General features: G+C 35.1%; 1 protein-coding gene across 1 annotated transcript; it reads left to right on the forward strand.

The window, feature by feature from the left end:
* The first annotated feature begins 8,090 nt into the window (after positions 1-8,090).
* Gje1 (gap junction protein epsilon 1) lies at positions 8,091-10,700 on the forward strand. The gene is made up of 3 exons (XM_003465637.2): positions 8,091-8,264; positions 8,923-9,105; positions 9,665-10,700. The coding sequence occupies exons 1-3, from the start codon at positions 8,226-8,228 to the stop codon at positions 10,055-10,057; spliced, it is 615 nt and encodes a 204-aa protein (XP_003465685.1). The 5' UTR covers positions 8,091-8,225; the 3' UTR covers positions 10,058-10,700.
* The last annotated feature ends 4,171 nt before the right edge of the window (positions 10,701-14,871 follow it).

Here is a 14,871-nt window from a genome sequence, read left to right on the forward strand (position 1 = left end):
CCTGTCAGCAACCAATATTCCCAGTGACAGGAGGATGGCGTAGAGTAGAAGGATCATAACATTGACCACACTATCGCCATCTAAATAGGACTACCTCACTGTCTGGTGCTTGATGGACTGCATAAAGCCTGCCAAGTTTGTTTTTTGTTTTTTTTTTTTTTTTCTGTTTTTTTTTTTCTTAATGAGAAGATGCTAAATATTTTAGCTTTACAAACTATAGGTTGCAGTTATTAAACCCTGACCTTGTAGCAAAAATTAATTAGAGACAACTCGTAAATGAATGACATAACTATGCTACATTAAAATCGTATTTCAGAAAAGAGATAGCAGACTCTTGAACCATAGTTTACTGACCACTTCACAGTGGTAAAAATACAGCTTCAGAAATTAAAGAAAAATGTGTTCAGTAGGATTAAATTCACATGAAATCTCATGGAGGAAAAATCATTCCAATGAATATATTAATTTCACAATGAAACATAATGACAACAAATTTAAGAACATGATATACAAAGGATCAATTACTGTCTTCGTCTGTTTCCTGCTGCTGTAACAGAGTATAGTAGTTATCCTTATCCACAGCTTCACTTTCTATCATTTTAGTTACCATAGACAATGTTCTCCAGTAAGATTAAACACAACAGTCTAGAAATAAACGATTCCTAAGTTTTTGTTTATATATCAATGTTTGCCACCATGTCTGGCTTTCTGGCTTCCAACATTTTTTTCATTACAAATTATAATTCAAATGCGTGTTTGTTGATTCAAAGACCCAACTTATGACCTATTTATGCACACTTCCTCCCAACCTTGAAAGTTAGTCTCATCTCTATATCAAGAGCAAAAATATTATTAAAAATCTAAGTCCACATCTCATACTGTGTAATGTATTACCTCATGCACACACTTAATTACAGAATCATTATTGGAATTATGTTCTCATTTTACATGTAGAAAAACAAATTCAAGAGTTTACGTAGACCATGTAAATGATAATTGGTAGTCACAGAAAAAGAAGACAAATACTCATCTTCTGGTTTTATACTTAGTATCTGAGTTACTTTTCTCATTATTGAGACAAAATACCAGATGCCCAAAGTTGAAGGGGGAAAGGTTTTATTGGGCTCACAGTTTGTAGAGATTTCAGTTCATAATTGATTGACTCCCAGACACAGTGGCACGGCAGTGGGCCAACCATTCCTGGTGAAAGAAGACAGTAAAAACAACAAAAGAGAAGAAAGAAGAGCCAGCCTCATTCTGTTCCTTCTATTGTTGGCAGGCTACCCGCCCTAGGGTGGGTCTAGCATTCACATCCATAATCCCTGCATTAGACCATGAATCAATCACAAACTCTAAATTCAACCAACTCACAAAAGCCCATCCCCCATGACTGCATGAGGCTTTGGGGAGACACACCAAAACAAACAGCATTCTTCTTTAGAGCTTGATTGTGTGGATGGAGTAGCTAAAATAAAGTTTAAAAAAAGAAATAGTTGTATGAGTTACACAGCTAAAAAGCATAAGTTTAGAAATATTTGCCCTATGATCTCAGTGAAGAAAAGAAAATAAAATTTAACAATTAGGGCAGGTAATTGATAACACCATCCAAATTACTGGCAATAAATCTCAAAAGCAATATGATAACTCCAAACATAGTTATACTCAACTGTAAAGCCATACAATTGTGAAATTGCTTTGAGATCATAGTATGCAGCCTCTTCTTTTCAGACACACGGAAATCCAGCCCAAAAGTTTAAATAATTTACCCAAAATAACATCAGCATCTGCCTAATACTCTACTAATCCCCAATTCCATTCCAGAAACTTTAAATTGTTTGTGCAGAAACGCAAACCAAATTTTAGCAGTTCAGAGATTTCAGTGAAATGTGAGTTGTTCAGGTATTGTGATTTATTTTCTGGGCAGTTATCCAGATTGTCTTATCTCAGCTGTCCTGAGAAACATACCTTGGGGAGAACTTAAATGCACCTCTGTCCAACCCCATTCAGCAGTCATTGAGTATCTTATGAGGAAGAGGGTGAAATTTTGATAATACAATGCTAAATACTGGGAAAAAAAATTAGACAGGAAATTTATAATGTCTTGTTTGCCAGATATAAAATAAACCATAACATCCTGTCACCATACTTGGAAGGATTAAATAAAACAATGCCCCATTTTAAGCAAATTCTCAGCAGCATATATCTTAGCCACACACTCACACACACACAAAAGCACTCTTGCTTTTCTGTAAACCCACTGAAGGCAAATGTTCCCATATGTTACCAACATCTTACTCAGTAGCTGATATTGTGGGTGTTTAATATTTATCAAATGAACAAAAAAAATGAATGAAGAAGCAGAAACACAGAAAAGCATGGCTCTAAAGCAACGCTTTTTAGCTCTATTGAGGTGTCTTTGACAACTTTTTTTTTACATGCGAAGTACACAAAATGATGTTTTTGTATTCATGTAGCGTGAAATTAATCACCACAGTCAAGATAGTTCACTTCTCTGTCACCTCTTTGTGTCTGTCTGTGCCTCTGCCTTTGTATATAGGTGCTTTTCTGTGTAACTAGAATATATTCATGTACCGTCTTAGCAAATTTAAAGTATAAAATATAGTTTGGTTAACCATAGTCACATAAGTTTTCGCTGGATCTGCAGAAGTTACTCATCTTGCATAACAAATTTTATGACCTTTATCTTTCCATTACCCAGCCCATCTCTTGAGAATCATTATTCCACTGTCTGCTTTTATGAATTTGACTGTTTTAAATTCCATATGTAAATGAGATCATGAAGCATTTACCTTTCTCTGTCTGGTTCATTTTACTTATCATAATATCCTCTATTTTCATCCATGTTTCGCAAATGGCAAGATTTAATTCTCTTTTGACCAGCTAACACTCTGTGTGCCTGTTTGTATATACAACTTTTTTATACATTCACCCACGAATAGATTGTTGAATATCATATTGATTTTTAAATAATGCTGCAAGAAATACTAAAGTCCAGAGAGCTCTCCCAGTGATTGATTTCCTTCCCTTTGGGTTTATACCTAGACAGGGATTGCACTAAGTAGCTCTATTTTTAAATTTTTGAAGACCCTCCATACCATTTTCGATAATGACTGTGTTTACATTCCCACAAGACTTCCCTTTTCTCCAACACATCCTCTCTGTCTCTCTCTTACTCTGTCTTTCCATCTGCCTGCATTCATCTAGTCAGACCAGTTGCCCATTTTTAAATCAGATATTTGAATTGTAGCTATTGAGTTTGATGAATTTACTATAAAGGTTGAATTTTAACTACTGAACAGACATACAGTTTGCAAATACTCTGTGCTGTTTCATAGGTTGCATTTTCAATGTGTTGTTTCCTTTATTATGCAGAAACTTTTTACTTTAATGCAATATTACTTATTCATTTTTTTATCTTGTTGCCTGACATTTAGTCATAGCCAAAAATTCATGCACAGACCAGTATCAAGAAGCTATTTATTCTGTGCTTTCTTCTGGTATTTTTACCATTTTATGTCTTACATTTAAATCTTTAATTCATTTCAAGTTGATTTCTGTATATAGTGTAAAATAAAGATCAAATTTTAGTCCTCTCCAGTCTTACTATTTACTGAGGGATTATTCCTTGTCATGTTTTCTCCAATATTCCCTTTTTGGCAACCTTGTTGGAGATGTAGCTGTATAGATTTACTTCTAGATTCTTCTGTTCCACTGATTTGATATGTCTGTTTATGCCACTAACACCATGTTTGGATTACTGTTCTGAATGTATTTTGAAATCAGGAAGTAAAATGCTATCAGTTATTTTTCTTGCTGAAGGTCACATTGCAATTCAAGATCTTTAGTTGTTATACCTGAATTTTTTTCTAGTTGTATAAAGAGTGTTGTTTGTATACAGATCTTGGCAGAGATCACACTGAACCTGCGGATCATTTTGGATAGTAAGAACATTTAAAAACTAGTATTCTTCCAATCTATAAGTATACATGTCTTTCATTTATCTGTATCTTCCTTAATTCCCTTCATTAATTTTTCATAGCTTTTAGTGTACAATTAGTTTATTCCGAAGTAGTTAATTTTTATTACTATTTTAATTATTTTGTGAGTTTCATTTTTGGATAGCTTCCTGTTGTGTGAAGAAATGGTACTAATTTTCATATGTTGATTACTATATCCTTCAACTTTATTGAATTTATTTGTTTTAAATTATTTTAGTTTTTGCTAAGTCTTCAGTGTTTTTTGCTCACATAATTTTGTGATCTGTGAACAGAGGTAATTTCCCTTTTTTCTTTCTGATTTGAGTTTCTTTCCCTTGTTGTTCTGGGTAGGACTTCTGGTATATATTGAATACAAATAGTGACAGTGGCCAGCCCTGCCTAATATCAGATCTCAGAAAGTTTTAACTTTTTCACCATTTTGATAATGAATGGGGGAGGGTGTTGATTTGCAAGTTAATAACTGATCATATCTTACCTGTATTGTGTTGAAGTTATTTATTTTACAATTATTTCATTGAGAGTTTTTAATAGGAATTGGTGTTTTTGTCAAATGCTTTTTCTCCATTGACCAAAATGATCATGGGGTTTTTTTATCCTTCATCCAATTGATACAATGTGCTGCATTAAGTAATTGAGTAATCTTTGCATCACAGAGATAAGTCTCACTTGGTCAGGGTGTAAGATTCTTTTATTGTGCTATTGAATCCTTCCAAATTCTTGATTTTTACTAAGAGTTCTGTGTTTATATTAATTAAGGATAATGACTTCTTGTTTGCAGGCAGGTATGTTTTGTTTCTTTGTTTATATTCCTTGTCTGGCTTTGGTATCAGGATGATGTTGATATTTAAAGTATAATCAGTAAAAACCTATTCCAAAAATAGCAGTCAATATATATATATATAGGGAGAGAAGTGTGCTTTTGAAATAATTGTATACTTTCTTTTCAAAGCCAAGTATGTTGATACATAGAAAAGCAAAAATAAAAGTGATTAACAACATTGTACCAGCAAAAGAATTACAAGTGTGTGTTAAAAGAGATTGATATAGTCCAATTATAAAAAAAAAATATATTTGTAGTTCTCCAACTTTCACCTAGTAGGAAACAATTTAAGGAATCTAGGAATCTATTCAGCTGTTAACAACTCTCTCTCTCTCTCTCTCTCTCTCTCTCTCTCTCTCTCTCTCTCTCTCTCTTTCTGTGAAATAGATAAATACATTCAGCCAAGAACAAAATGTAGCTAAGAACAAAATGCAGAGCTACCAGCCATTGAAAGACTAGGGCTTATTGACCGAGCAATGGACCCAGGAACTCTTTCTGCCAAGCAATAGAAAACATTAGAGTGGAACCAGCTCCCAAGAAAAAGTCATAGACTTTTTCATGGAAAATTCTTTCTCCAAATCAGGCATAACTGCCAACATTTCTTCCCATGTGTTTCAGAAATGTTATGGAGCTGTGACATTCATGTGTCTCTCTTGCTGCTTCCTCTTTGGAGTAGATGTCTCTACTGAAGTCATCCAATCCCTGCATTGCCAAGGTATACAGATGCAGAATGGAAGAGAATGTTTTCTTTTATGTCTTGAGACTCTGGAAAAAAGGGGTCACATCTGAGTCACAACCAGAGGTAAAGCAAATCACAAAACCATGGACTTTAACCTTAATGTTGTACAATTAGATGAGAATTCTTGCATCTTGGGTTAAGATATATGGGAGGGATATGAATATATGACAGAATACGTGTGGTGGAATAGAATGTTGACCACACTTTTTTTTTCTTACTTTGCCACTCACACTTTTGCAATATGACTTTCCACATCCATGAAGAGATGAAAGCTATTTCTCAAACCTGGCTTGGTATTGTAACATGCTAATAATGGGTACTAAGCAAAACCCTAAGGAATGTTTCTACTTAATGATCACTCTCTTTTGCTTTTTTGGGGAATGTGCAACTGCCAGCATGAATAGGAGCCCAGGTTGTCACTATAACAGACAATTGTCATATATGTGAACCTGTCCTCCCACACTGACTATCTTATCTGAGAATTTACTTTATCTTTGTAAGGCAAGATGGAGCACTACCATTTATTACCTAACAACTTCCACTTGTGTACAAAAACGCTGCAGGAATCAGCAGTTTTATTTGTTTTCTTGGTTTTTTTTCTTTTCTTTTTATTTATTTATTTTTTGATACAGGGTCTTACTATGCGGTTCACGCTGGCCTTCAGCTCACTTTGTAGCCCAGGCTGGTCTCAAACTTGCAATGATCCTCCTGCCTCAGCCTCTGGAGTGCTGGTATTACAGGCATGTGCCACCACGCCTGGCTAGAAATCAGCAGTTCTATCCTGTTCTTCTCATGTCATGACTTGCAAATTTATACAGGCACTCCCTGTAGCAAAATAACATTGACCAAGACACAACAATGTACACAAGTATCCCAACTTCTCACAGAAATAAAGTGCACCACTCACCAACTTTATGTGTAAGGGCGATGCTTTGACCCCTCTATGCATTAGTCCTTGGCCTTATTGTGACATTGGATTAAATCTGTAAGGTGAAGCCTGGTGTTATCTACTTGACCCTTCATGGATTCCAACAATGAAGAGGTCTCCTACTCATGCCTTTAAGACATTTGCATTTATTCCTGAAAGGACACAGGAAGACATTGATGATTTATGCATATAACACTTGTCTATATCTGATTAAGCAATAACATTCATTGCTATACAATGGCATAAGTCAAAACAGGACTTATTCTATACAGACTTATTCTATGACAGAACTTTAAGCTGTCTCTTTATAGAAATCAATAAAAAGCAAATTTGCAATTCTGATTCCAAAAAGTCAAGACTATACACCAATATGTCTTATGTAAACATTCTGAGGAATCATTGATCTGTTCACTTTTTGGCTTTGTTTTTTGTTTTTCCTGTCCAGCACAGCATTCCTATTCAACAGTACCACTGCCCTTGTCAATGGTTGCAATTACATACATTACACAATCATTTCTCCACTGCTAGAAGAGTGCAGTAAAGGTGATTGGAATTAAAATTTTCAGATCACAAGAAACAGTGAGGCTGGGGATATAGCTAGCAGTGCAAAGTCCTGGCAAGTGCAAAGTCCTGAATTCAATTCCTGGTACAAAAAGAAAAAAGAGAGGAAGAAGAAAAGAAAGAAGGAGGATGAGAAGAGGACAGGACAGGAGAGGAGAGGACAGGAGAGGACAGGAGAGGAGAGGCAAAGTGAAAAGAGAAGAGAAGAGAAAAAGATAGGTAAATAAAAAAGATATGATCCTCCATTGGCTATGTGGTATTATAATTGGAAGGAAGACAGATACATGAGATATAGTTGGATGGAAGCAGGTATATTAGTAAAAGGTAGCCACCTGTCTGTTTGTCCCTGCTGACCCTCAGCACCTATAAGATTGTCTAACAGAATAACATACAATCTGAAGCAGAAAAGCAAAGAGAGATTGCTTTCATGATTTGTGCTAGTCTATAGTCTTATATTGATTAGCATCCCCCATCTGTGTCCTTAGAACAGAGACCTGATTGCATATTTTTTATGTCTGGGGCAAAGTGACAAACACAGAAACACTCAGTGATGTAATAGTTACCTTTTCATGTCTGTACAGGTATTCATCAAAATGACAAATACAGAAGCATATCAGAAATACTACTTATAATGTAATAGTTGTCATTGTGTTGCAATTTATTATACTTCCCAAAACTCAGTTATATTCTAGGGAAGTAAACAAGAAAGGATAGAGGATATTTCCCAAAACCTTATCTTTTGCAGCACACCTAAAGGAACACCCTGATTTACATGCAGGCAATTCTCAGGTAACTGCAGGGCTTTGAGTGTTCAGAGCCTTTGTCTGGCTGCCTCTTGCTTTGCTGGCACTCCTGGCTGGCTGGCTATGCTGATAGTGCAAGTCAAGGGATTATTAGATTGACCACATGCCCTCTGCTTTTGTTTCTTCGTTTTTGTTTTGTTTTGGGACAGAGATAGGAAAGTTGACTGGGGCCCCAGAGATCCATGAAAATGAAAAAGGCAGAAAAGAAGGAGGAGGGGAGAGAAATTTGCAGTGATAAGTGATTTCCCCTGTGAAAGGCATGAGGGAATACAAGAGTTTGATTCTGGCAGAAGCAAACTGGCAACGTGCTTCAAGAATTAATCCACAGGGATGCCAAGAGAACATCTCCTGAGACATGTCTCTAAATTACATCAAAAACTTCTATGAAGGATGTGTGAGTATTATCCAAAACATCAACTGTAGGAGTTTTTGCCATGTCTTTTAACCTCATTTGCATGAGTGTTGATGAATAACTCCCTCTACATTTATTATGATTATACGTAATAACTATGTACTTCAAAATATTTTGAATCTAGAACTATAAATAGAAAAATTCTGCAAGTATTTTCAGTTGTTCATGTTTTAAAATAGCTCACTGTCTCAGTTCCCTAGCTAAGGAGTGGGAAAAAAAAGCCACAGTGACCAAAGAGTAAACATCATTTGGTTTTAAGATAATGTCTATTAAGTTTAACACTGAATGTGTCATTTAATTTACCAAAAGAAATAGTATGCATTGTAATATTCTCATGATTTTATTTCAAAAGGATTACAAGGGAAGAAGATATTAATGGAATTTAAAGCTATGTAAATATACATATTTGATTGGTAATATGTCCCTATTTGACTGTTTCATTTCGTATTTTAAGAAAGGATATAAGCAGTCTTACACTGCAGGATTTATAATTGATTTGATGATCTCTCATGGTGTATCTTGCTTTAAAACTTTTAAATCTTAAATTTCTTGTATGATCACAAGAACATCCTTTAAAATGTCTCCTCTTCACATTTGTTTTCAACTGCTTTTTTTTTATTTCCTTCTAAAACCTTAACAGCTTAAACCACCAACCGTGATTGGTCAATTCCACACCTTGTTTTTTGGGTCCGTCCGGATGTTCTTCCTTGGAGTGTTAGGCTTTGCGGTTTATGGGAATGAGGCTTTGCATTTTAGCTGTGATCCAGACAAAAGAGAGATCAATCTCTTCTGTTACAATCAGTTTAGGCCTATCACACCACAGGTAAGATTTTCTGTTTCTCTAGAATAAGCACTAACTCTGCAAACAGAAACAGAAACAGATCCTTTTTTCTTTTTTTTTTCTAAATGTGAAATGATGTCATAAAGAGATACACTTTAAGAGACATTGCCTTGAGAATTATATTACTTTTTCTTTAGTTGGTTGTGTATTTCAAAAGTTCACTGGAGTCGGCTAGGCCTCCAATTCTATGTCTATTGATGTTACAGTTTTACTTCAGACTTGCATTTAAAATGAAGAGATTCAGTTGCTACACAAATTAAACAATTCCTTAATATCAGTAATTGATAAGCAATATTGTCAAAAATGACTGCATTTTCTTTTTAAATTTTTTATGATCATATATTTGCAATTATTATGCATTTAAATTTTAAATATCTTAGTGAAGTGTGTTAAATATTACTGTCCCCATTATATTTTTATTGTTTATAAGACTTTTATGAAACATGAATTTTTTGTTAGCTTTTGTTGAGAGTCAGTGAATTTTGTTGCATTTTGGGTTACACGTTGGCTAATTTTGACTCAGATTTTTGATACATTTTAGGTATTTTGGGCATTGCAACTAGTGATTGTCTTGGTTCCTGGAGCTATATTCCATCTTTATGCTGCATGTAAAAGCATCAATCAAGAATGCATTCTTCAGAAGCCCATCTACACTGTGATTTACATCCTCTCAGTCTTGTTAAGAATTAGTCTAGAAGTGATAGCATTTTGGCTTCAGATTCACCTCTTTGGTTTCCAAGTAAAAGCTCTTTATTTATGTGATGCCACTTCTCTTGGGAAAAAAATGACTATTATAAGATGCATGGTTCCAGAACACTTTGAAAAGACCATTTTTCTCATTGCAATGTATACATTTACTGTAATTACAATGGTATTATGTATTGGGGAGGTTTTTGAGATCATATTTAGAAGACTATGTTTTGTTAGGCAATAACAAAGGTTGATAACCTACTGTTGTGCTATAGTTATTAATCATTTTTACTGTTTTATCTGAGTTGAATACCTCAATTTCAAACACAAATGTCTGTTCCTTAAACTTTGAGATGTCTAAAATTTATGTCTCCTATAAAATAAAATGCTAAGTTCTAAGACAGAAATTATCAGACATTGCATTTTATTTTAATTTTTATCATTTATTTTATTTTAAAGTGTACACTGAACTAATGTTAACTCATTTTTAAATAGTAGCTTTAAGACTTCACTTATATACAACATCTAAATTGATACACTGTCTTTTGGACAGAGAAAAGAAAATGTTCAGTGATGCTAACTTATATGCTCAAAGTTGTACAGCCAAACTAGAATCCAAATCTATCTATTTCTCTTTCCATTGAACTATGCAGATTTTTGAGGATGTAATTATTTTTGCATTTGTAGAAAATATAACTTATTTAAGCACACAACTTTTAAATTATTAAAGAGTAATTCTATAGTTTGTCCACTAACCTGAAAAGTTGAAACAGTTTCATTGCAGTAGTATTTTCTTGAAATTTTTAATATTAAATGATATGGAATATAATCACCACAATAAATTTAAAATGTTATAGATAATGTTGCTCCTGGTTTCCTTGTTTCTTATTGTACCCATAGATATCCAGTTAAAAATAACTGTTATTCAAGATTATTGAAATGGAAAATTATGTCTATATTACATTAACTTCCTTAATAGCTATGAAATTACTTCAAAGGCAATTTTGTATCAGTTCAATGCATTTCTATGTGCCTGCTTTACCAACAATCATCTTCATTTTATATCCTATAAAATCTTTGTTTGTTACGCCTTATTCTGGTGAGTTATTAGGGAAATAGTTACAGTCAGCTAAATGCTGAGATTTTAAAATTTTTATTAAGCATCAACCAGTGTGTGATTGATTTCATGAATTTCTGCAGTTGGGATATTTAAATTAACTGAGCTTTTCCACATGAAAATACAAGAAAAAAACCAACTTCCATTCAACATATAGCAACTAAGTACCTATTACATAATACGTGTTACATTAAGAGTTCATATAAAGAGATGGTTAAGGTTTAGTATCTATATTGTATCACATCCTACTGAGTAGTCCAGTGGCAGGCCAAAGGTGTGAGGACAGAGGGAATGGCCACTCTAAAGGGAAAGAATATTTATTCATAGTTTTATTTATGAACTCTGACCCTCAGTATTGATAAACAATAGCAATGTTTAATCTGTTAGTTTTTTGTTTAAATTATATCTAGGTAATATATTCCTTTATTGCTTGCATCCAAAGTGGACTAACTGCCACTAACACTTGCCAAAACTGAGACTTTTTCTTCATAAATTGAGTCTTTTTTTTCCTATCTTTTCAAGGCTGATAATTATTAATTTCATGCCATACATTGTGTCTTTTACCTTCCTGGATGCTAGGTAGTTTTTTAAGTTTTCTATTCATAACATTCTTATATTCTGTTCTACAATATAGTTTCACCAGTTGGAAACTGATAAGCTTTGTTATATGATAAAATTCTCTACAAGAAAGGCAAACCTTTCTGAATGTCATATCAGATTCCCTTTGGCAGTAGAAAACGTCATCCTTCTATGACTTTCAAAACCTTGAGTACCATGCATAAACTGCTGTGACTGCGTTTAGTAAGTACACATGGCATCCAAGGACAGAGAGCAGAGGTTAAAGGATATTCTGATTTGCTTTTTAGGATATTTCCTAAGAAAGGTCATTTTTTCAAATAACCCACAACAAACTTTTGTTCAACATCACTGCATTCATACAGAAACACACTGATTTATTCTTGTTTGAGTCATGGGCACCATCAAAATGTGCTTCTTTTTTTAAAAAAAGGTATTTTCCACTCTGGCGGTTGGCAATAACAACTATTGTCAATAGTTATGTGAATATTGAGTTTTGTTCCTTTTATTATTTTCAAATATTTCTATGGAAATATATTTAAAGATATGATATAATTGGGACTCTGCAGCTCTCTGCAGCTCTCTTGTTTTGCCATTCTCCCCTGGACCACAGGACATCCTTTGAACTCTAGTCTCCTTTGCCCTCCTGGGCCCACTCATCAACTGACAAGAAAATGGATGCCATTTCTTGGCCAAGAAAGGAGACCTGCTTATTTCTGGTGCTACTAAGAAAACAGAAGCATTGTAGTTTCAGTGTATCGCCCAAAATGCTTGGATTGGAAACTGAATCACCCTTGCAACAGTACTGAAGGATGAAATCTATTACGAGATGAAGAGATCATGAGGGACCTGCCTATGTGAACAGATTAATGTTATCTTGGCAGTGAGTTCATTACCAGAAGAGTGGGATTTTTATAGGTTAGTCTGTCCCTCTCTTGCTCCTTCTCTCTCTGCCATGTTATACTTCCAAGAAAGGTCTTCATCAAGAGCAGAACTTTGATATGAGATTCTCTCAGCTTGCAGAATTATAATAAATTTCTCTTCTCTATAAATTATGAGTCTGTTGTATTTTGTTATAGCAAAATTCACAAAATGGACTAAGACAAAATTCAAAGAGAGGAACGGTGAGAATTTGATTACACAATCTTTAATTTCTTACTAATTTATTTCATTTTATTATATCAGGATTGTTAGCACATAGATATATTTTTCTGAATAATAAATTTTACATACAAAATTCAGATTCAAATATAAAAGATAACTTTTCTGACCAAAATACAAATACATTAAAAGTTAAGAACATTTTACATAAGTTAAATAGATGTCTGAATATTTGAAAACCTACTTAAAACTGTTGATAAGAGTTCTTGGATCAAATAAGTACTACATACTGAGGTTTTCCAGACAATATATTAATGAACAATAATCAGAATATTACAAATTAAAATCCATGATGTATAACCGTGCAGTAGAGGGGGAAATGATACTTGAAAATATATGTCTTAGTCACTTTTCCATTGCTGGGACAAAACACATGACATTCATTTAACTTAAAGGAAGAGAGGCTCATTCTGCCTCCTATTTTCAGTCCTTCACTGGCTTCAAGGCAGAAACAAGATGAGAAAGGGGAATACCAGAGGAAAATGTGCTCAACCCATGGCAACCAGGAATTAGAGAGCAAGGGAGAATCTAGGAATACAGATATACCTTTCCAGGTCTCGTGCCTAATGACTACCTCTCTTCAGATCAAGTCCTACTTCCTAACCACACATTCAGCTATGATGTCAACAAAAGGCTAATCTGCTAATGATCCCTATGATCTAATCATATTCCACAAGTTCCATCTGTGAGCACATGAAGTTTTTGAGGGACACTATATATATAAGCCATTACACTCTACCTTGACCCCAAAGAGATTCATATCCATCACTTTATGCAAAATGCAGCTAGCCTGTCTCCAAGAGATGCTGACATATCAGTAGTTCTAACATTAGTGAAAAGCCTGTTCAAAGACTTCTCTGAGACTCAAAGCAAACTCTTAGCTGTGGGCCCCTGCGAAAATCAAAAAGGAAAGCTAAATACTTCCAGTGTACAATGCCAAGGGGTAAAAATTCCTATTCCAAAATAGAGGAATGGAGAGAAAGAAAGGAAAGAGACCAAAGCAAGACTTATACTGAACAAGGCAAACATAAAATTTCATACCTGCATGTTCATCATCAGGGATAAATCACAGTGAGTCGTGAGTTTCCAAGTGCCTGGGCAGCACCACCCCGCCCCTTTGCTAGTTGTGGCTTACTTGACTTCTCTACTAGGGAGGTTCCACTCAATATCTGTCACTTTATTCCACAGATGTTCCACATTCCTGGCATCTCCTAATTCCTGACATCTCCACTATAGTTTTGATTTCACTGCCACAGCTTTGCACACTGCCTTCTCAGAGCCACACTGCCAGGCCTGTCAAGCCTTCCTCTGAAATCTGGCTGAAAGCCTCTCTGAACCTTCCCATCTTGTATTCTGCATGCCTGTTAATCAGTACCCTGTGGATGACACTAAGGTCGGTATTATGGTTGACACACCGTGTCAGCATTATGGGTAGTTTAGAAGTTTAACCAAGAGCCTCATCAGGGAGCCAGGGTTCTTCTTTAAACATTCTCATCTTGTGCAAGAGGAGGGCAAGGTGATTTTGTGAGTGTTACACTCACCCTGGAGAGGGGGTGCCCAGTGTACAATATAAGGGAAAAGATGCTTTGTTCTCCCCTACTTTTGCTTTGGTTGCTACTGTTGGCTGCTGCCTTGAAATATTACCCCAGTGCCATGCCACTGTGCCCTGGAACGAGCTGATTATGACCTGAAACCTCCAAAAACTGTAAGCTAGATAAATCTTTTCATAATTTTGGGTGTCAGGTTTTTTGTCTCAGCAATAAGAAAAATGATGAAGAGTCTGTATCAGTATAAGCAGTAGCTGAACGCCATTAAAGCATGGCTGCAGAGAACTCTAAGTGCTTGGATGGCAGGCAATTGTTAAATAAATCCCAGGGAGCCAATTCCTTAGGCCAGTGTTAGAAAAACTTATACAACTTTCAATGATACAAACAGCCCAGTGCAGCAAGTGTGCCATAGGTTTGCCACCACTGTCCTGGGTGAACATTCTCCAGTAGACAGTCCAGGAGACTTCTCAGTGGAAAGCTCTATAGTTCTGCATCCTTGAGTCCACGAAGTGTGGGATCTTGCTGATTCTTTAGAAATCTTCAAAGCATTTTTCCAATTATCCTGGCCAAAGTGCTTGGCTTCTTTTTGATACTAATCTTTTCAGAATCTATGTTCTCCAAAGCCCTAAGTTTGCAAATAATTCCTTTCTAATAAAC

This window comes from Cavia porcellus, unplaced genomic scaffold (genome assembly GCF_034190915.1).
Source record: "Cavia porcellus strain 051 isolate PalLab524CR breed Dunkin Hartley unplaced genomic scaffold, mCavPor4.1 scaffold_22, whole genome shotgun sequence".
Lineage (NCBI taxonomy): Eukaryota > Metazoa > Chordata > Mammalia > Rodentia > Caviidae > Cavia > Cavia porcellus.